The following is a 22,361-nucleotide window of genomic DNA, read 5'->3' as shown; positions in this document are numbered from 1 at the left end:
TTTAAGATATTCTAAGTGTTTAAATGACATTACGTTATTAAAGCCATGGTATAAGCAATGACAGCCACATAATCTGATGTGACATTTGCCAACACATGTTACAGAGAAAACTGTCAGGCCAAATTTTCTTCTACTGCCATGCACTGAAATACTCTGCAAATTTGAAACAAAAAGTAAATCTTTCCTTCATACAACATTTGGAAATTTGTTTTAGGGAGCTTAATAGATTTTCATTACTGCCAACTAACAAATAATTTATGGATATTGCTACAAACTACTCCATTCTTTTTTAGTATATTATCAGGCTAACTTCCAGTTCTAGATACTGACTTTGATATATACACATTGTGAGGGCTAGAAAAACCTTCACTCCTGCACACTTATAGCCTGAAGATACTTAAATGCAAGTATCATCAACTTCTTCAGAATGTGATCTTTTATTTAAACAGAAGTGTTAGTTCTAGTATTTTTTAGAAAAACCTTCCAAACGTAGAATGAATGTAACTAATGCTACAGCTAGCTAAGCCTGAAGACTGATTGTGCTAGTACAGTGGTTCTCAACCTGTTTCAAGTGAGGCCACCCCTCCACAACTTTTTTGAATTTGGTAGCACCCCTGGTTGAAAACCACCATTGTATTGCCTCCACTCACCTCAGTGGTTCTCAACCAGGGTGATGCCACATCTCCTGCCTGTATTAGGGTTCTGTAATAAACCTAAAGCAGGCAGGAGAACAGGTATAACTAATGAGACTTGTGCCTTGGGCAAAACTTCCCTGTGCCCCTGGGCTGAGTATATTAGAGGAGTAAGGAAGGGGCAGGGACAAGGAAGAGGAAGGGGAAGGGAGGAGCAGGGAGGAGGAAGGGGAGAAGGGTGGTCCTTCCCTGAGTGTCCCCACACCCAGCTTCTCTTGCTAGGCAGTGCAAATGGCTGCTTGAGCACAGCAGAACTCTTGGCATGATTTTTTGCCACAGCCCTTCCTAGTCTGACTCTGCATGGTCCTCCCAGAAACGAAGTGACATGGGACACTCCCATTTGCCCAAGGCATCTCTGTTGTCAGGAGAACCTTGTGAGGTTGGACTGGGGAGGGATACAGGAAGAGTGGAGGCTCCAGCCATACCTGCTTCCTGAGCTGCCTCCACAGGCAGTGCAAGGGGCATGCCAGCACCCCTGGAAGGAGCTTGTATACTTTTATGTTGCAAAGCATATTTTCATTTCTTGTTACAAAATGATGTACAACACTGTCTAGATTTTAAAAAATGTTTTTAAAGAAAAAAGTAGTAAGTGTGATACTTTTGAAGCAATTAGATGCCACATTTTTTACAAATCTTTGTAAAAAGCAAAGCTGAAGTTTGCAAAGTACATAGATACCAAGTATTCAACATACCCATACGTCTGAATGGAAGTGGATTTTAACTGAGATCTGAAATTATATAAGCACTGGAATAAAGGAGAGAACTATGTTTTTGCTGGTCAGACTGACCCAGTCTTCCCTCCACTGAACCTTCTAAAAAATACCTATTGTGGAGGAGAAAGTTGAAGATAAAATCACCTGACAAGACACTGGAAATGCATTTTGTTGTCAAAAGCTTCGAAGTAAATGATTTAGGCCATATTGATTTTAAAGATCCCATATGTAGTAACACACTAGTTTGACAAAACAATGCTGTACTCAGAACACAGTACCAATAAGTTATTTCAGAAACCTCATTACTTTTGAAAAGAAAAAAATTCTTTAAGTATTTCATACAATTTAAAACATATATTAATTTTCTTATACTGTACAATAAAAATAGAATATTTTCATAATGTCTCACTTTAAAGTTATCATCAAAATCATAAATATTACACACAAAAAATTAAACAGTAGAAGTAAAACATGTCCTTCAACAAACCCACCTATTGATGCTGAAGTTTTAGTAGAACTGCAAGTGCCATAAACTCAATGAAAGTAAGAGTTCTTAACATACAACTGGAGCTATTATATGCAACTCCAATAAAAATGTTGTCTTGTAATTCAAGGAGCAAAATAAAAACACATTCTGGCAATACTATAATCTATCACTAGTATTAAATGCTCAGCTGTAAGACTTTAATTGCGACAAGACTTGGAGTTCTGAGACTAAATACTAGCTAGCTCTTCTTTCAGCAGGCATGGACAAGGATTGCATATTTTCATACATGCTGGTGCATATAAGTCATTGTTCAGCAGCCCAGCTGTGAGCACACAAAACTTTACATACAACCACACGAGGTTCCTTCTCTTTTTGCATGTCCTTAGCAAAAATACCCTATGAGTATCACAAAGAAAAGAGATCAAAAGAATATAGCTTTTTTCTAGATTTCCTTCCCCACACCCAGCACCCCAGTTACGTTTTCTCCTAAAACTAAGGAACTGGTAAGAGCAATCAGAGCCAAGTCTACTATAGACAGGCACTGTGCAAACCACATTTTATTTGTTGGAGACTTTTTTACAGCAAAGAATACTTGAGGGGAAAATGCTGATTTGGCAGTACTGGGCCTTCTTTCAAATGGACAGATCAGACACCTCAGAACACTGCAGCTGAAGCCGGTTAAGTTTGTAACTACAAATAAATGCAGAGGCACACTTTTAAATGCACCAAGTTTTAAATAAACACGTGCAGAGTTGTTGAGAAACATACAGAAGATGATGTACTTAAAATAGTAATATCTGTTTACAATGTCAAGCTGCTGCATGGTGGAAAACTTGCTTTCTGTAATGTGTCCCCAAGACACAATGTAACGTTAAAATGTATCCTGTGGTAGGTCTACTTTCTAATTACTAGAAGTAAGCATACAAGGTATATAATTAGTTATGGCACTGGGACATGCATACATGTTTCAACACACACAAAGAGCTCTGAACAAAGTTCTTGGCAGAATATGACAGAAGCCTTAAATTGAAGGTTCCAAGACAGGGTACATACTGTGTTATAAGAAAAATACTACCTTAAAAAATTATCACACCAAAACATTTTTAATGGTATTAGTATATTCTGTTTAAAATGCCCTTTTAAAGATCAGAGTGAGACAATATTGCCCTACAGCATGAACATAGGCTATATTACGAAGTGTGGGGGAAAACCTTTGAATGTATTTTTTTCTTTTGGTGAAAGGATGTCATTTTCCACTAAAGAATGCATTATGACAAAACATTTATAAATCAATGGAAACTTCTTATGACTCAGGCCATACAATCTTAAATCTTGGATGAAACACCAAATTCTATCAATTCTAAGAATAAATTATACAAGTACTACTTTCCTTGGCATTGGGGAAAAAAAAGAACTTTAATGTCAAAGACATAGCTTCAAAATACCCCAAACCTATATCCCTAACAAGGCCCTTTAAGAATAAATTCACCACTGGTAAACTTGAACAATTAGATAAGGTATTTAATTTCTAAATAACTGAATTAAAAAAAAATTTGAAAAACAACCAGACCAAGAGCCAGAGTAGAGATGTCCATAAAGCAGGGGAAGGCAAAATACGGCTCACAAGCCAGATCCGGCCCCCCAATGGATTGTATCTAGCCCACAGGTAAGTGGCTGCACACTCATGAGATACAGCCTGTGGGTGCTGGTGGCTCCAGCTGCTGCATGGTGCTGGGTAGGCAGGGCTGTTTCTGCTTGGTGCTGACATGGTAGTGTCAGCTGTGGACTCAGGCAAATGCCCCAGTCCCCACGCAGAACCTAACTGCCGTGTCCACAGCTGATGCCAGTGCCTGCCCAGGGCTGCTTTCTGTGTGACAGGTAGGTTCTGGCCTAAGCCATGGATACAGCTAGCATGTTCTGGCTCAGGGTGGGGATCAGGGCTTGCTGCAGCTCTTGGGCAGGGTCGAGATCAGAGCTTGCTGCAGCTCTGGGGCAGGGGGGTGAGGGCTTGCTGTAGTTCTAGGCCAGGGGGAATTAGGGCTTGCTGCAGCTCCAGCAATCAGGACTTGCTGACCCAGCCTGCAACAGCTCACCAAAATTCTCTCCAGCCAAAATAATTGCCCACCCCTGCCATAAAGTCTAGACATGTACGGTTTCATTTTACAGAAAGAGGAAGACTTCAATCCATCCAGTTAGTTTGAATAAGCCCATCTGGGTGCCTGAAAAAGTCTTCTTCGTCTACAATCTTCCTAGTACAAAAAAACTTTAATATTATTTTTGGATGTGGAAGTCTTTATAGATTGCACTGTCTAATGACTTCTGCAGTCTATCTTGACTCTCGCCTGCCACGTCTTGTTTAATTCTGATGTTATTAGTTGGGAAGTGTTATTGCCACATTAAGACACTGGCAATCTAGCTAGGTTTTGCTTTATACTACGTCACAGTCTCTCTGGTGGCTCTCTCTCTACCGACACCCAAGATCTTACGTTATTAATTGAGTCCAAGTCACATATGGGTTGAACAAATCTCATTATTTTTATACCTGCAACTGTTTCACAGGTAGATAGATTGTGGCTATTTTAAACTGGGGGTTTTTTTATTGTTCCTTTTTAAACATTTTTCATAGAACCTTGCCTTACGTATGATACAACCATGTACATTTAAATACTGATCTATTTCTTATTTATTTATATATAAGTAATCTTTTTCACTGGCAGGCAATTTTACTTTCAAGTTCTTTAATTCTTCTTCATTGAGGTCTTGCTTCCCTAAACTCTTCAGGATACTCTCTCCTTTTCTTTTTTTTCTGGGGAGTATGGGAATAACCATAGCTCTGGCTCTCTCTCTTTTCCCACTTCCTAGGACACTGTTAGTCCACATTAATGTCTAGTAAACTACCCCCCCCAAAAAAACAAACAAACTCCACTTATGAGAAATCCAAAGAGTATCATGAATCCTCTCTTCTCACTGTTTCTCTGTCCACACTCTTTTTTTTTCTCCTGGCGTTCCGCAACTGTAATTATTTCTCCAGAGGCTCCCTGCTTACCTCCCCAAGGCACCAAACTGACCCCTCCGATTCCAGGGCCACCACAGTCCTCTCCCAGCTCTCTCCCCGGGGGCCTCTCTTCTGTTCTCTCTCTCCCTTGCCACCACACCATTCTGCCCCCTCCTTTTTAATCTGCAGGGAACAGCTGTTGTGGAAGTGGCATTCCCCCTGCTTGATCCCTGCCCCGGTTTTTTGTAGCTTTTTTATCCAGTCTTTCTTCACAGTGGACTAGTAAATCTCAAGGCCTCATTTTTACTAATAGTAATCAACTATTACTGTAATAACTCTAATAATGTAGAAGGTTGAACTTTCCCTTACAAAAGAAAACTTCTGACTGCATACATATTTGTTAAGGTAACTCCATGAAAAGCAAACCTTAACCAAAACAGAAAATAGTAACCAATGGGCTTTTCAAGCTTTATGATCTCTGAGACTCTTATACAGAGGAGACTAATTTATACCATCCATGGCTCACTCTGGGCATGGGAAATTTTCACAAAGAAATCTTGTTCATTTTTAACACAGTTCACATACTTAAGAGATCACAAGATAACCAGATAAGTAACCCTAGGTTTACACTACCATTTTGCCAGCATGGCTGTTTTGGTTAGGAGCATGGCGGGAGACAAAATAAAAATCAAACCCTGTACTCACCATAGCTGTGCCTGGTAAACCCACAGCATAGATGTGACTATGTCAACAAAAGATGCCTTTGTCCGCTTACCTAATGTTTAAGAAGGTGGTGTAGCTATGTTCGCAGAATAATTCACTCAGCCAACATAAGTCACATGGCACAGTTACCATCTGAAAACAATCTACTGTATACAAAAACTTGAGGATGACCACATAGTCCCCTCTTCTTGTCCCACCAGACAACTGGAATGTTCAAAGCCCACTTTTTTCCCTAGAAGGTTAGCAAACCTGGGATGTCTCAAACAGTGTTTGTATGTGGAGAAAGGGAATTTCAAAGCCAGCCTTAATGAGGAACACATACCAGCTGCCTCCTCCCTTTCAAGCAGAGGCAGTTGGTCAACACAACACACAGAGATAATCCTGATATTGTCAAGACCCAAATCATTTAGAGCTTCATTAGTTAGTCTTTCTATGGGCATTGGGGCAAATGGAAATTCTAACTAACAGCGTGCATAACCTTCCACTTTCTAAGTGGGTGTGCTCATTTCAATTTAGGAATGGGCTCAACAGACAGCACTGCATAGTTAGAGATACAGCAGCCTTATCTTGTGGTGAAGAAGTTGGATAGCAACATTTGGTCACATCCAAAAAGATTTAGCTAAATACAAATTTAAAAATGCTGTCAACCACACCAAAGATTCATTGCAAATTAAGGACAAACTCCTCACTAGTGACTATCTGCCCGTTCTTTGGTTTCCTCCCCCAAAAACGTTAACTTGACTTTGTCTGGGTGGAATGTCCACCAGCCAGCCCAAGCTAGCTTAGTCTCACAAATACATGTGGACATGACCATTAGAAATTTAATTTTAAATTAAGGTGGTGATGGCCATTTACTGTTGCTTGAAACTAAACTATGCTGTATCCTAGTAAACTGGAATATATCTACTGCTTGCCTACATATGACATTACAAGTGGTGCAGTTACAGACCTAGTTGCAATTTCCAGTAAAAACAAGATCACTGTAGACAAGATGAATGCCAAAATATCCCAAGAGTACCATTCTTTACAAAATTTGAAAGGCACCACCTTGCAAGGTTTAATCAAACATTTCATCACTTCTTCCTGTGTGCAGCTCTGCTTCCCCCCATACCCTTCACAAATCTAATTAAATATAATCATTTAAAAATAATTAGAAGAAATGTACAACAGTAAACTACATGAAAAACATAAGTGACTTTAGAAGACTATTCTAGAAAGAATATGTCTCTGATAACTTGACGTCTTTACTACAGAGCTTCAGTCAGCCCTCTCATTTCATTGGTGTACTTTTCTCATCCTGACACTGCATGTTGCAAAAACTTAGTATTTCCTGTTATTTTATATGTGGTCTCCATTAAAAATACTAATTTTCTCCAGTTTAGAAATAGCAACCTACACTTCTCTAACCTAAAGATAATTAACTAAACCTATACACAGCACAAATGTTAACATAATATAATCCCAGTGCAATTCAATATACATTATCACTGCGTTATAAATACTTCACATAGAAGAGCAGAATGTGCTTTTATACAGGCCAGAAAAAGGACACTAATTTTGTTTAATATTCTTGTAGGATGCAAGCTGACATATTAACTTTTTCACATTCTAGCTCCTTGTTTTACATGATATAACTCATTAATGGAAGTTATACTGGATATATACAGGGGACTGGATATTTACATTAATAGTAAAAATGGTTTTTAAAGTAGCAAAGACATTTGTCAATAAACTCAATTATCCAATATTTGGAAAGTGAAAACACCCATATAGAGGTCATTAATGTTTTGCCAAAGCGGAGACCACAATCCTGGGACCAATGCATTTAAAAACAAGAGTCACCAAGAGTCAATTTCAGTTCCCAGAATTATACAGATGACAGAGGTTTACTTGTTAGCAGATCTCATTGTCATTACTCTGCTATATTTATATAGTACAGGTTTACAATAATAGCCTTGATTTCAAAGATATCTACATGCATTTACTCCTATCGTAAGACAAGAAGACATTAAATATTCATCAATGCCAAACACAGTGAACAGTGTGAGAATGCTGAGAAACAGACTTTACAATATAGAGAGCAGATATGAAAGCAAGAAAATTATATTCAGTAAAGAAAGCCAAATGTTCCACCATCACCCTTGCTAGCTTTGGGATAAAAAATTCCCAGGATATCATTCCAAGGTAAGGAAGGGACCAGTTATAATACCGGGCTTCACTACTGGTCATGAGCTTAGTTTTACAATCACATTTTAAGATATACTTTTTCTTTGCATTCAGTTCAACAATGCAATTTTTGCCAAAAGCACGTTTGAGAGATAAATGTCCACAGCCTCTAAAAACACAAATGCTCACAGAGGGAGATCCTACTGTAACCAAAATTATGATAGAATTTTTGTAAAGATTTGAAGATGCCTTTCTTTTCCTGTTATCTCTTTTCATTCATCACAGAATCACAAATATACATAAAAACATATATTTTAAATTAAAGCATCTTTTGTTTTTTTTGTAATGGACAAAACAGAAAGAAAACACATAGCTCACATAATAAACTTTGCCTTACTTGGCTGCAGATTGATGACAGCAATACTAACTAAACCTTAAAGGCAAGTTTACTATGTCTTGGAGATGGATGTGTGCACTACAGTACATTCCCTAAGCATATAGGAGACATTTCAGTCCCCTTTTTTGGTGGTGCCAACTGCAACATCTTAACAGTCTCGTGGTCCAAGCATTGTGATGCCATCCACTAAGGCAAAAGTTGTAGGACGATTCAGATTCTGAAAAGAGTCTCTGCATTAATACAAGAAGAATACAACTGGTTCATGCAGCACCACAGACGGAAGTCCTCAGAATATATGGCAGTCCTGAAGCCTACTATGAGCCTCTGCCCTGAAACAACTATCCTAGCCTCTGCTCCTGTATCTTGCTATCCCCTACAGCCTATTATAACAATCAGTTCAACCCTGCTCTTCTCTTGTGTTGCATGACTGGACTTGACATATTGCTAACAGGCCTTATGAGCAGCAATTTTTGAATAACCAGTATATGACAACTGGAGACAGTGACGTCCCCTCTTCTGTAGCCTGTATTTTTTATTCAGGTATCTAATTCTCCAACAAGCTATCTATCCAGCACTGGTGATATCCAAGCACTGCAAACCCCAGAGATATGACCTAATTCATATCTCACATTATCCAAAAATTGTAACACCAATGCCGGTGAACACAGAGAAAGCATATGATTACAAAATACCCCAATTCCATACCCAGATAAGTGAGAAAAAAAACCCTCAGGGCAGGAAAGAGGCTGGATTGTTGACAAGTGAACAGACCAGCACTCTTAGACCTCCATGGTGACTGTCCCATAGGTGGTGGTAAGCTGGAATATCACACTACTGGCCATACCCTTCCCCTCCCACCATGGAGACCAATTTTCCCCATGGAAGGCAGACGGGTCTTCACAGCAGTCACTAATTAGAAGTGGGTGATGGTGATGTCACTGCCACCACTCTGGGTCTTACTCTAATACACTGGACCATAGTGAATTGGGAGGCCACCTTCTCACTTCTTTCTCCTTCTACCATCCCTCCCCTAGTCCCCCCCAGTCATCGTTCAAAGGCTGAGCTACATGAACAAAAGGGAATATATGGCTTTTTAGATGCAATCAGCATTTGAGAAAGATCCTTCTTTCAGCAGAAATACAAATAAAAATGCCTATGAAAATACTTTTAAATATACAAGGCCAAGTTCAAAGGTAGAACATACATAATGTGCTACAACTCACATGCAGTTAAGAGGGAAGTACGGGAACATCAATGATTCTAAGCCAGTCTAACTTACTAAATGCAAAAAGAAAGGTGCAGGTAAAATCAAGAAGTCTCCTTTAACCCATGTGCCTTGACTCCCTTGTTATTTCCTTTTCCTGCTCCAGTCTTCTCATTGAACATATCAATCCCATCAGTTTAGACTCAAAACTCCTTTAAACACCCCTATTAACCTAAAAACTATTATTCCCCCCAAATTTATAGGAGACAATTATTAGAATACCTGGTTTTACATGGAAGACAAACACTGCTTGGATCATCACTTTTATGACCTCCCCCTGCTCTCACTGACTTAAAGGGCATAAAGCTCAGTGCCAACTCCAAACCAACCAACCAAAAAAAAGCTCTACCACCACACCATACAACTAGAACACAGACAAAGGAACATGGAATATTGCCATTCCTTGTCATGACAGCTAAAAGAAAGCTCTGTAAATTACCACTAGTACTAACACTATTATTTACACAAAATTTCTTTGTGAAAACTAGTGTTTTTGTTTAGAATTTCCAGTATACTTCTTGAAATGCTTAAGTGACATCAACCAGTGAATAAAGCACCACACTATTGAATTTATGTTTGTAAATTACTTGTACATAAAGATGTGGAATAATGATGAATTTTTAAAACACATACAAGGAACATAAGCCTATTCGATTAGTATCAGCAATCTAATAGCCACTTTCAAAGCAAAATGAATAATGAAACTTTTGTCTAATAAAATTGGCAAAGTGCCACACAAAGCCAATGTAGTTAAGGCAATAACAGTCTATCAAAAGAACTACAAAAGTAATTACTTAGACAGCAATAAATATAGACGTGTATTAACATGAATAGAGAGAAAAAGAGAGCTTCCAGGGAAACAAATATTTCCTTTAATTCAACAATGACACTAATCAGGACCTCCAAATTAGTTTATCTTTCATTTATTCCTTAGTTCCTATAACTTAATTTTAAGGTATTTTTATTGAAAAAATCCCCAGGTAAGCAAGAGGAAGGAAAAACTGGTTCATCATGCTAAGCACATCCTTCCAAATGTCGCATGCTACATTTCAACATGAAAAATTATTTGATACCTAACTGGCCCTTTCATCTTTGATTTGGAAACCATGTAGTAACTTATAGATTCATCAAAGCTAATATCACTCTGGTAGCGAAAGGATGTTTAACTTCTTCTTCACCAATCCCTTGGAGTTGAGAATGATTGTCTTCCACGACTGTCTTATCTGTGGATCCAAAGATGGCTGATAAGGCTGATCTGGGATCAACAGACCCTGCTGCAACTTCGGCACATGTTTCTGTACCGGGTGGGTGGCTCTGGATTCTTGATTGGGTCTGTGACATGCTGTTGCTGCTGGTCCTATTTTTCCATCTCCTGCTGTCATTGTAAAGTTTTAAAGTACTGAGATCCATACAGCAGACTCTTCCTCCATTTGGGGTAGTCCTGGGTAATAGTCTCCCATGAGATGATGTTGCATTTAGTCAAGTTAGCTTTGAAGGCATCCTTGAAACACTTTCTCTGCCCTCCTCTTGAGCATATGCCTTGACTGAGCTGGGAGAATAAAATTTGCTTTGGGAGCCTTGAATTGGACATCCATATGATGTGGCCAGCCCAGTAAAGTTGATGTTGGATGCCTCGCTGCTTGTGGTGTCTGTTTGCAAGAGGATACTAATGTTGGTGTGTCTATTTTCCCACTAGATTTGAAGGATCTTTCACATGCAGCATTGATGACACTTCTCCAGTGACTCAGGATGTCTCTGATACATTGTCCATGTCTCAGCTCCATACAGCAAGGTGGGGATCAAAACGCCTTGATAAGAAGCCATGAGCTTGGTTTCAGATCTGATGTCATGATCTTTGAATACACATTTCCTCAAGCATCCAAAGGCTGCAATTGCACAGTTGAGGGGATGTTGGATTTCTTTGTCGATGTCAGCCTTTTGTGAGAGATGGCTTCCAAAGTACAGGAAATACTCAACATTCTTTAGAGTCTCACTATGAATCTGAATTACCAGAGCTGGGGACTGCTTGTTAAGAGCTTATTGATGAAGGACTTTAGTCTTCTAAACGTTAAGCATCAGTCCCATTTTCTTGTATACTTTGGTAAAGATGTCAACGATTGCCTGAAGGTCTGCTTCTGAGCAAGCACAGATTGCAGTATCATCAGGGTGTTTTAGAATTCTTCCTAGAGTGACATATTTAAAACATAGATGGGCTGCTTAGATTTTGTTCAGCAGTTTCTTTCATGGGATTCCACAGTATCAGTCACATGACTTCTGATTTAACATTGGTATGAGTATAATCAACATGAGGCCCTTAGAGTTTACAAAGAATCTAATGGCATCTATTCAAATATAAATTAACCTTAAAATCTATAGGAATTTTTTAAAACTAAAATACAGTTAACAATTAAAGATTTATTTGGGTGGTATCTTTTATTAGACTAACTGCATGGTTGGAAGAATGTTAGACAAGCTTTTGAACGAAGGGCATTCTTGATAGATATATTTCTGTAAATTTGGCCAGGTACAGACATTACCAGTATAAGTACCGGTCTATACCCATAACAGAACAGATGTTCACCACACAATACCAGTCTATACCTGTAACAGAACAGAAGTTTGGCACACACAGATGGATTTAAAATTGACAAGTGAGATTTGCGCCCCCCAACAAAGGGCAAATGCGTGTTCTGTTCACTACTAATCAAAAATATACTGCTTACAGAAAACCACATAACATAGATTGATTCCACCCCAGGCTTTTTGAATGTCTGTACCTAGCCACTGTGTATCAATCTATCATACTAAGACCAATAACAAAAATTAGTAGACCATGCTCTAGGAGAGGAGTTAAAGGGAGGTTAGGGAAGTTAGTCCATCTGAGTTTTCCATTGTGAAAATTATAAGTTTCTGATCCAATATAGTTTGCTGAGCAAGGTAAGTAGGAAAGGCCTCACAGAAGTTTTGGAGGCAAATGGGTCTGATTCTCCATCAGTTACATTTGAATTCAGTAAAGGAATGTGCATTTAACCCTTGTCTAGCTTAAAGAAGAATCAAGCCCACAAACTGCAAAACATGTCTCTACCTATTCCTCTTTAACAAGACACAAATAGAATAAGTTATTAAGATATAGCTAAAGACTCTTGGGCAAACTTATCTCCAATAGGCCCAGAAAAGGTCAGTTAAGTCAATGATGTTGCCACCAGTGAGAAAATTTGACCCTTTGTTTCCCAACACCAGTACTTTTCTACTAATTTGACCACTGAGGTGGCTTCAAAAAATTAATTTGCTGAGTTGATTAATTTAGCAAATTTGAGTCATGCCAAAAAAATGTAGTATAGTATGTCTTGGAAAACTACTTCAAATATATTTCATTGCTAGCAGGTTACAAAAAAAGTCAATACATTTCCCAGTCGCAGAAAACATTTAATTTTTTCCCCTTGTAAATGAAACTTAAATTAACCTAACATGATTGACAAGTACCTCACAGGCAAACCCTAGCAACACTTTAATGCAAGTCCATCTCTTTGGCCTCTTAAGCGAAATTCCTTCACAAACTGTTTGTCTTTGCAATAACTCCTACAAAGCTCATTATTGCCAGCCTTGGTCTATCCCCCATGTTGTGCATTTATCCCCAGGATGCATTATCAACATGTGGCACATGTCCTTGACGTGCACAGAAGAGTTGCACCCCAGGATAGCAGCATGCATGACAATAGTGTTGACTCTTACTCCTTTATGGTTGCTGGGATGTAACCGAGAAATCTAATAACTGTGACAGTAGGCCTTTAGGTTTCTCCTTGCCTTTCCAGACAGTGAAGCTGCACAGACACTAATGAAAGGTTAAATGAATAGGAATAGCTGACAAGAGGTACAATAAAGAAGGGGCTTGGTAATCCACAGACACTGAGCAGAGATCCTCGGCTCAAGCAGAGAAAGGACAGCACATCGTCAAGTCACAATATTTAAAACAGCTTGCTATACACAGAGGCTTTTGTGTCTGGGTACATGTCTGGCTTTGGAAGAAAAAAAGATTCTGAAAAGGAATTTCAGCATGGGGCACTTTGGCAAATGTAAGGTCGCAATAAGGGAAAAATGTTTGTGTGTGTTGTTACATCTTTCAACTGAACATTAAAAAAAGCACTGCCTGAAGACACAAATCACAAGTTTCAAAATAATAAGTTTGACAAATATGATACAGTTGCAACAGTAAGCCAGTAGGATTCAAATGACAGCAGGATGGGTGTTACACATACCCTCAGTTTCATTTAGAAATGATAACGGTTCATAGTCTGTACTCCATACTGTCTACAGCTTTCAACTTTCTGCAACTTTCTTCTTAGCCGAAGAATACTGAAGGACCTACTTTATGTAGTTTTACGGGGCATAACTGCAAATCTAAGCAACTGTAACATGGTGCAAAAAAATAAAGCTAAACTTCCAGACGGTGGATTAGATCAGTGACTTCAAAACATTTTAGCAGTTAAGTCTGTAGAATTTTTTACTTCTTTGCTTGTGATTTATGAATTAGCATGAAAGACAATTTATTTTTCATAATTAAAAAATAATTGCAGTGCTATAGCTATTTTAGAATGCCTGAAGGTTTTAATATTTAATAAATAAGGAGGTTAAGTAAATAGAAGAACACTTTAACACTATGCAAACCTATTTAAAAGAGCAAAAAAGAAATATAAAAACAAAACTGTAAGTTGGTAAGTCAATTATAAATCTGATAATGTTATCTGCACTTGTGGAAGCAAAGTACAAATATAAACTGTATAGAGCAAGATACAAACAAATGCATGTGGCGCACACACACACATACCCTGACTTACCTTAAAAGAGAAAAAAGTAGTTATCTGCCTATGTATCTAGAGTGTAGCATATACATCTTTATAACATGCAGTAAAAAAGGTACTATGAAAATGTTCTAAAACAAGAGATCCTCTTTGAACAACCAAATTAAATTATAGCTGAACTCCTCAGCACACTAGGAGTTCTAATAGGCAACAAATAAAGACATTTACTAGCTATCAACATAATGAGAGCTACTGTGCAAAAAATAGAGACAAACCTGGTAGTTTATTTCACTGGATTATATCATTTAGTTAAGTGGTAAATAGGTCTGTCTAAAGTAATGCTCATAAAAACTATCATAGAAGTATTAAACAGCAATGATAATCAAGGAGATCTTTACGTGTAAGGACATCAGAATCTAGGTGGAAAGAGACAGACACAAAATTTGAGGTTAAACAAAAACATATCACTACATTATGTTAAATCCCATTTTAAAATTAAGTAGGAACTCTACTATATGCCTTCCTATTCTGTTTTCTAAAGCACCAAATCTATTTCAGTTGTGCCCTATACTGAATTGGGGATCTTTTAAAACACATACCTTTTCTCTATGCCTTACTTTTAGTAGTTTTATGTTCAGCACAATCATAGCGTAAACTTGTAGAGGGCAATTTTCTTCTCATGATGATCTTTAACAAAAGTAATTTAACTTTTGTAGCTTAAACCCCAAAAGTACTCCTTCAACAATACCCCATTTTAAAACAATATCAATTTGGGGTTAATTTTGCATTTTGTTTTTTCAATCCAACTGCATTTTAAGTGCAACTGCTTTGATTTAGTTTTTTGGATAGTTAAGACCAACCTGTATGAATCAAATGCAAACCCTATTGATATGAATGTCTACCACTTCTGACATAATAAAGCCCACTCCAAAGCCTAAATGTTAGACTTATGACGATTACTAACATCTTTTCATAGTGATTCAGTTATGGAGAGTATTTTTCCCATATTTTTACCTTAGGCATATCTCATAAAATCTTGAGGCTCCCTCTAGCTCTGTAGAGAGGTGTTTAACCAACTAATGATCCTTTACATTTTCTTTCCAGTTTGAAAAGCGATACAGACAGTGAGAGCAAGAGCAGTATTTCCCTTATGTAATAAGTGTTCTTGTTTTCAATCAGCAATGTTTTCCATTCTACATCTTGCAAGGATGTGAATGATAAATGAGAACATCTGCTGTGAAATATGGAAAGTTAAATATTACTTATTATCGTGCAGCAAACTAAAGAATCCCTTAATCACTTCCAACTTACATTTATTTACAAAATTCTAGCCTGAAACCTTACATTGTTTGACATGTTAGCCGTGTATGTATTCAGCAAAATAGATGTCTTCCATTTTCCCATGATTAAGGGCAATAAAAAATAAAGGACAGACAGACAGGTAATACTATATCCCCCCATTTTAGAGCCCAGTTTTCCAACACTGCCTACTTTAATTCAAAAACAGTTTTGTTTGTGTGTACTTATACTCCAGAAAAACAGCAATGCTGGTGGTAATTTGCAAACTATATTTTCACCTACCATAATATTTACACATAACGTGTAATGGCTTTATTGTTTAATCTCCTCTGCATTTCAGTATTGGATACTATGGAATTAAAGTTATTTAGCAGGCTATAAATAATGTAGTTGGCATGTGCAATTGATATTTAACATGTCTTACTATAACTGTAAAAACCTCATTATAGACTAGCAAATCATTTCTAACAAGCAAGTTCAGCTGACAAATACCAAAGCAAACCAGCACAATAAGCCAACGTTTGCTTTTTTAAAAGGACATATTCTTAATACAGTGTGCAAAAGCATCCAGACAGATTAAAAAGAAGGAAGAAAATGAACTTCCAAGTTACCACCTATTCTGAAGTCTTTTAAAATTAAAAAAACTCAGTTACAACAACAAAAAGAATAGCTTACTTCCCCCTCCCCCCTTTCTGAGCTAGTGTCCAATTTCTTCTTTTCTGAACAGCTGTATTATCCAACTTAAGTTGCTCTGCTAATTTCAGTCCCACAAGGACTAACTTGGAAGGCAAAAAAATACAAGAAAAGATCAATTTGCTGGGAAAGATCAAATGAGAAAACTGTGGGGACAGCACCAGGTCAGAGTGTAGAGAACTAAGCAGACCTGTTCTTCATTAACTTAAGCTCTCTTGGGACGTCACACACTACCTGTCCATAGGCTTATTGAACTGCCTAACCCTCGTCTCTGTACCATTCTTCTGGGCCCAAGTGAATCATACCCTGCTGCTGACAAGTTAGCAGGGGACTGCGGCTGCAACATGAAAGTACTTTTCTTTCTTGTCTAAATCAGGCAGATTTTTGAAAAGACGACACAGCATTGACTCGTGACATGGCAAGATGAAATGAGAGGTCTGGGCCAGTCTTGGAGCTGTGCAGATAAAAGTAATCAAATGACACTCCTGGAATGCAAATTGGCATTCTTGACTGCAGCAATTGCACAACCATGAAACATCCCTGACAGCAAGCAAGATTAGGACAAAATGTTATGTAAAGCACTGAACTCAAAAACTCACTTGAAAATTCAAACTGTAACACTTACATTTTAATACAGCAATAGTCAGCTCTGCTTTTGTCTGTTCCCTTACTGCTTTGTTTTATGTAATCACATATCCCTGTCTATCACACATACCTCAAGTATAAAAATTCAAACACTACGAATAAACAGATACAACTGCTAAACTTGCACCCCTAAAATGTTTTACCATTTAAAAAAAATCAATATACTGAGATGGAGTCCTTGTATTGTTTAAGCATTGCGCACATAAAACAGTTGCATATTCTTAAGTCTTAAAAGCAGCTTGAAACTTTGCTCAGAAGGAATTAGCCGAGAGTTTACATTTCCATTATCCTGCATCTGGATCAGGTGAAATTAACAAACGTATAAGTCAAAAAATATTGAGAGATCTGAATTTTCAATCTGCTGCTCTTTAGGAATTTAAAGCAGAACGTGCATACAACTGGAAGGTTCATTAATGCTGGACAGCTTAAAATGAAACTGCAGCATACTACAGAGCATATATGCCCCATTAAGTTTCAGAATGAAGATTCCTGCAATTGTTTAGGACAAGGAAAGTTCCACATACTTTTACAGGAACTTGGTATTCTTACACAGATCTGCTGATCAGGCTTCTTATTAAATATTACTGTCTGCAATAAACTCAATAATTAATCGGAGTGAGTATTTGCATTTTGAAAGGGTGCCAACAATGCTTACCCATTTTTTAAAGTAATTCCACCATATGGAGAGAAGCAAAAATACAGAAAGGAAGTAGGAGATGTTAGAATGAAAAATAAAAAGCCCTCTCCTGTCTCAAAACATTTCAACAGCTGTTGTGTAGGGTGAACACACAGGTTTCGAAGAGAAATATGTAATAATATTCTGCTGTGACTTCTTACTTAAAAATAGCTTCAAACCATTTTAACTGCCGGCCAGAAAAAAAAGAAAAAAAACCACGCTCCTCGTCACTTTAATCCTGGGTACACTGGATTATTACATGATGTCTTTTGTGCATCAATTTTACAACAGCTTGACTCTAGGGTAAAAGGGAACCATCATAAATCGCATGCTGCTTTCAAAACCACTTTAATTTCTGTCAGCGTTACTGTAACCACAGTCCTGGGCACATGCTGCTTTTTTTTTCCCCTCCCCCCTTCTTTTTTTTTTTTTTTTTTTATTGTTGCCTGCACTTGACAGTTGCATCTCCTACACAATTGTGGCTTTGATCACTGAAACAAGACATGTCACTTAGGGAAAGAAGGGGAAAATACTAACCCTCCACCTCACTCTTCCTCTCTCACTCACCCACTCACACACAAACGCTAGATATGTGTACTGTATACATAACATATAATATATAATATATAACATATTATATAGACGCAGACACTCATTTTACATATGGGGGGGTGTTTATATATATGTGTACGTCTGTATGTGTATATTTAGTTATAGATACGTATCTGTATCTAGATAAATAGATAAATGGATATTCCATCCACACACACAGCACAGTACAGCAAATCCCCGAGTGGGGGGTAACAATAACAATGGGTGGTGGAAGCAGACTAAAAGCAAGGGAGTGGTGGAGTAAGAGTTGAAAACACAGCACTTCGGGGGACACGTGTTGGTCCCTGCTCACCAAGCACTCGCTGACCCAAGTAAGTCCACTGTTTCAGGCAGGAAAACTACCGCGATCAAGCCCTGCATGCGCCTGCGAGTGTAGGCAGTCATGCTCCCTAAAACGTGCTCCCTCCGCCAGGATGTAAACTTAGGATCGCATCATCGTCCAGAGGACAGGACTTCACGGCGAGGAGATGTCGAGACATCTCCGATTGTATCTACTTGTGTGTTTATTTGAAATGTAAGTCTGAGAGCAGGAAGCCAGCTTTGCAACAGCCCCCATCCCAGCCAGCCCAACCTCTGCCCGGCGAAGCCCGCAGAGAGGATTTGGTTTCCCTTTTCCCACTTCAGCGCATCGCCGGCTCCCCTCGGAAGCGCCGCGAGCAGCCGCTGAGGGGAGAGGTGCAAACTGCGAGCACATGCAGGGGCAGGAGGGAAAGAAAGAGCTCCCGGGGCAGGGGGATTTACACTCCTGCCTCCTGGCCTCGGGCGCTGCTTCTCACACTCACGCACAGATACACACGGGCACTCACACACATAGACGTACAAACACACAGATACACACACACACTCACACTGACATAAACTCACCACACTCAATCTCCCCACACTCTCAAAAGTTACCTTTACAGTGTGAAAGGGATTACTCGTTCCCAAGCAGAAGGTGGCTTCCAAAAAAAAAAAAAAAAAAGCTCACACCACAGTAGATCTAATTCAATGCCACCCCACCCCTTCCTCTCCCCCACTCCAAACAGAGGGGGGCTCTGCCTCCTCCCCGGCTGTTTGCTGGTAGAAAGGCTGAGAAAGAGCTTGCGAGCAGGACTGGGTGGTGTGTGACTGCACGGTGTGTCCATCACCCGGAGAAGGAGAAGAAGAGGCAGGAGCAAAGGAAAAGGAAAGGCTTGCTGGAAACTTCTTACCATCTCTGCATGCTGTTGGTCAAGTGCACCCCCTGGCTCTTGGTCTCCTCTCAGCGGCAGTGCCTGCACCAGCCCCTCGCTTCTGCCTCTGGGATCCTCTCTCTCTCTCTTTCTCTCTCTTTTCCTCCCTCTCTCCCCTTCCCCCTCTCACGCCTTCAGGTGATCTGAACTCCGGAGCAAAACAAACCCAACACACACAAACGGGCGGGGGGGGGGGAGAGAGGAGTCTCTCAGGCTCTGCAAAAACTTCAGCCCCTCAAACTTCCAGCCCCAGCTTCAGAGAGGAAGGGAAAGAAAGAGCTGGCCCCGGGGAGCCGGGCTGCGGGGGCGGGACGCAGGTCGGGGCTGCGAGCAGCCGCCACAGGTTGCTTCCTTGCAGGGGGGGTCGGGACGGGAAGGGGGAAGCGACTTGCGAGGGGATGCGAAAGGGCAGCGCGGCTCGCCCGGAGGGAGCCCCGGGCGGCTCTCTCCGCGGCCGGGCAGCGGGGGAGGGGAGCGAGCCGCCAACTTCCCGGTGCGAGCCGGGGGAGCCGAGCCGACAGAGGCCGCCGGAGCGCAGCTGTCAAAGGCAGCGAGCAGCCCCGGCCCGGCCCGGCCCGGCCCGGCCCGGCCCGCCCCCGGCTGCGAGCTGCACGGCGCGGGAGCCCCGGGGAGAGCGGGGAGGGCGAGACGGCCCCGGGGAGCGAGAAGGAGGGCGGGGGAGACTAGGCGAGCTCTCAAGTTTGCGCTCCCTGGTTTCCTGCTCCCACCCCCGGCGCCTGCTGCTGCTGGTGATTGGGCGTCGCAGCCCTGCCGCTTTCTTCTTGGAGGGCTTTTTTTTGTTTGGGGTGTGCGCTTGCAGGGGAAAGACTGCCCTGTGTGTCCGTGCCGGACACCGACCCCCGGGCCGCCGCCAGCCCACGGGCTCCAGCCTGCAGCCCCGCACCGCACACTCCGCGGGAAGACACAGGCGGGGGTATCTCTGCATGTATACAGATAGACAGGCATCTGCACGTAAATATATCTACGTATAGACACATACATACATATTTGTGTATGTATGTACTAGCCAGCTGCCGGTCAAGAATGACAAGGGCGGGCGGCGATGGAGAGCGGCCCCAGGCTGCCGCCGTTCCGCCTCTTGCAGCCAGCGGGGTGGGGGAGCCGGACCAGGCTCAGCCTGGGAAGCATGGCAGCCGCCCCCACTTTGGAGAACTCTGATTGGCTCTTTCCCTCAGCCAATCAGAGTGTGAATAAAGCATTACTGACAGACAGACTTAGGCTTTTACAATATTAGAATATGCAAAAATGTAGAACTCTTGGTTCCAAAATAATACCATTTATGAGACCAACTGGTGTATGTATGTGTGTGTGTATATACACAGGGAGAGAGAGAGAGAACAGAACAAGTTGCACTGATTTGTTGCAGCTCACAGCAAACTTTCTGCTCCTCCAGAGGAGAAATGTTTCTGGCCCCCGTTTACCAGTGGTCTTCTCCACACAAAACATATATACACACATATATATGCAAACACACATCCATATCTCTATGTGTGCATATCTTTGTGTGTACATATAGATACCTATATTTCGCTCTGTATATCTGTGTGTATAGATAGATAGATATATAAATAAATATATAGATATACAAATATATAGCCTTTCCCAGCCACATGCCTTCAGTGGCATCTTCCAGTACCTCACTGAACGTGTGGGAACCACAGAACAAGTTGCACTGATTTGTCCCAGCTCACAGCAAACCTCCTGCTCCTCCAGAGGAGAAATGCTTCAGTGTGGCCTCATTGTCCCTTGTTTACCAGTCATCTTCTCCATCCAGGACACACACCTTGGTTTTTTTCCATTCAAGATCTCAGCACTCACAGTCAATTCAAAACTTCCTCCCTCTTTCATGACTGGCAAACCTGAGCAAATGTGTTAAGTCTAGGGTGACCTTATGTCCCATTTTAGCCAGGACAGTCCAGGATTTTAGAAGCTGTTGGGAATCATAATGGGCATCCTGGAAATGCAGGGGCCTAGGATACAGGCTGGCCAGGAGCTGGAGAAGCATGGAGCACCTTGCAGGCCTGCATGCAGGCACTGCTGCCTGCCCAGCATGCTGCCCTGCCCCCACTAACTTGTGAGAGCGCAAGGGGGGGTGGGGAACGGCAGCATCCCTGATTTCCTAGATGACGTCCTGGATTTCTAGGATTTCCATATGGTCAGCCTAGTTAAGTCTGCAGAAGTAAATGAACAGGAGAGACGGACAGTAGTCCCTCAGGTGCCTTTATCTATCCCTATGGGCTAGGAACCAAACTTGTGTCCCCCAGCTCTACTAGTATTTAGATTTGTTAGTCATCTTCTGCAGCTACTGCTACAACCAGAAACATGGGGGGGAGGAGCATTTGCTCCACCATATGGAGGAGCAGCCAAGTGAGAGCCTCAGATTAACCCTGTGCAGGCTGCAAGTGCCCAAGCGCCACCAGTTGAACTGCCATGCTCTACTGTAAAAAGGGGGTGTCACAGAGTTCACAGAGCATAATCCTTGACCTCACTAACATGGATCTATCTGTGCTTCATGACAAGTATCACAATACACTGACTTAGCAGTACTGTTGCATCTAAGGCAGAAAGCAAGGTAGTAACTCCGGTAATGCACAATAAGCAGGCTCTTATCTTCATTGGAGCCAGCTGCTTGGGGGAGAAGTGGCGGTGTGTATTACAATAAGGGACTGGAGCATATTTGCAGTAAAATTGGCCCAGATTCTGTGGAATGGTTCCATGGTGCTTCAGCTGTCTGGTGCAGCAAATTAGAAATTCTGCAATAACTTCCATTTTTCTCAATTTGAAGGTTTTTTTAAGAATTACATATGGAAATGAGCAATATATTTGGTACAGTAGCACCTGTGCTATATTGTTTGGTACTGAATCTACTGTTATGCCACTTTTATATTTTTTTTTCATTACTCAATATGCCACTGATTGTTATTCAGTCACTTAGTAATTGCATAATGAATATTGTAAATAAGGT

The 22,361-nt window shown here is 40.6% G+C and overlaps 1 protein-coding gene across 2 annotated transcripts in view; it reads right to left on the bottom strand.

Annotated features, from left to right (window-relative positions):
• BNC2 (basonuclin 2) overlaps nt 1-19,757 on the bottom strand; it is a 450,307-nt gene extending 430,550 nt beyond the window's left edge. The window contains exon 1 of one of the 2 annotated variants that reach the window (XM_019554995.1): nt 19,355-19,757. In XM_019554995.1, coding sequence (XP_019410540.1) covers nt 19,355-19,357 — 3 coding nt within the window. In that variant the 5' untranslated portion in view covers nt 19,358-19,757. The remainder of the gene's footprint in view (nt 1-19,354) is intronic. The other variant, XM_019554996.1, reaches the window with a different exon arrangement.
• Nucleotides 19,758-22,361: the final 2,604 nt, after the last annotated feature.

This window comes from Crocodylus porosus, unplaced genomic scaffold, assembly GCF_001723895.1.
Source record: "Crocodylus porosus isolate Cpor-Errol unplaced genomic scaffold, CroPor_comp1, whole genome shotgun sequence".
Taxonomy (NCBI): Eukaryota; Metazoa; Chordata; order Crocodylia; family Crocodylidae; genus Crocodylus; species Crocodylus porosus.
Note: the sequence above shows the minus strand (reverse complement) of the source record. Positions and strands in the feature narration are given on the sequence as shown.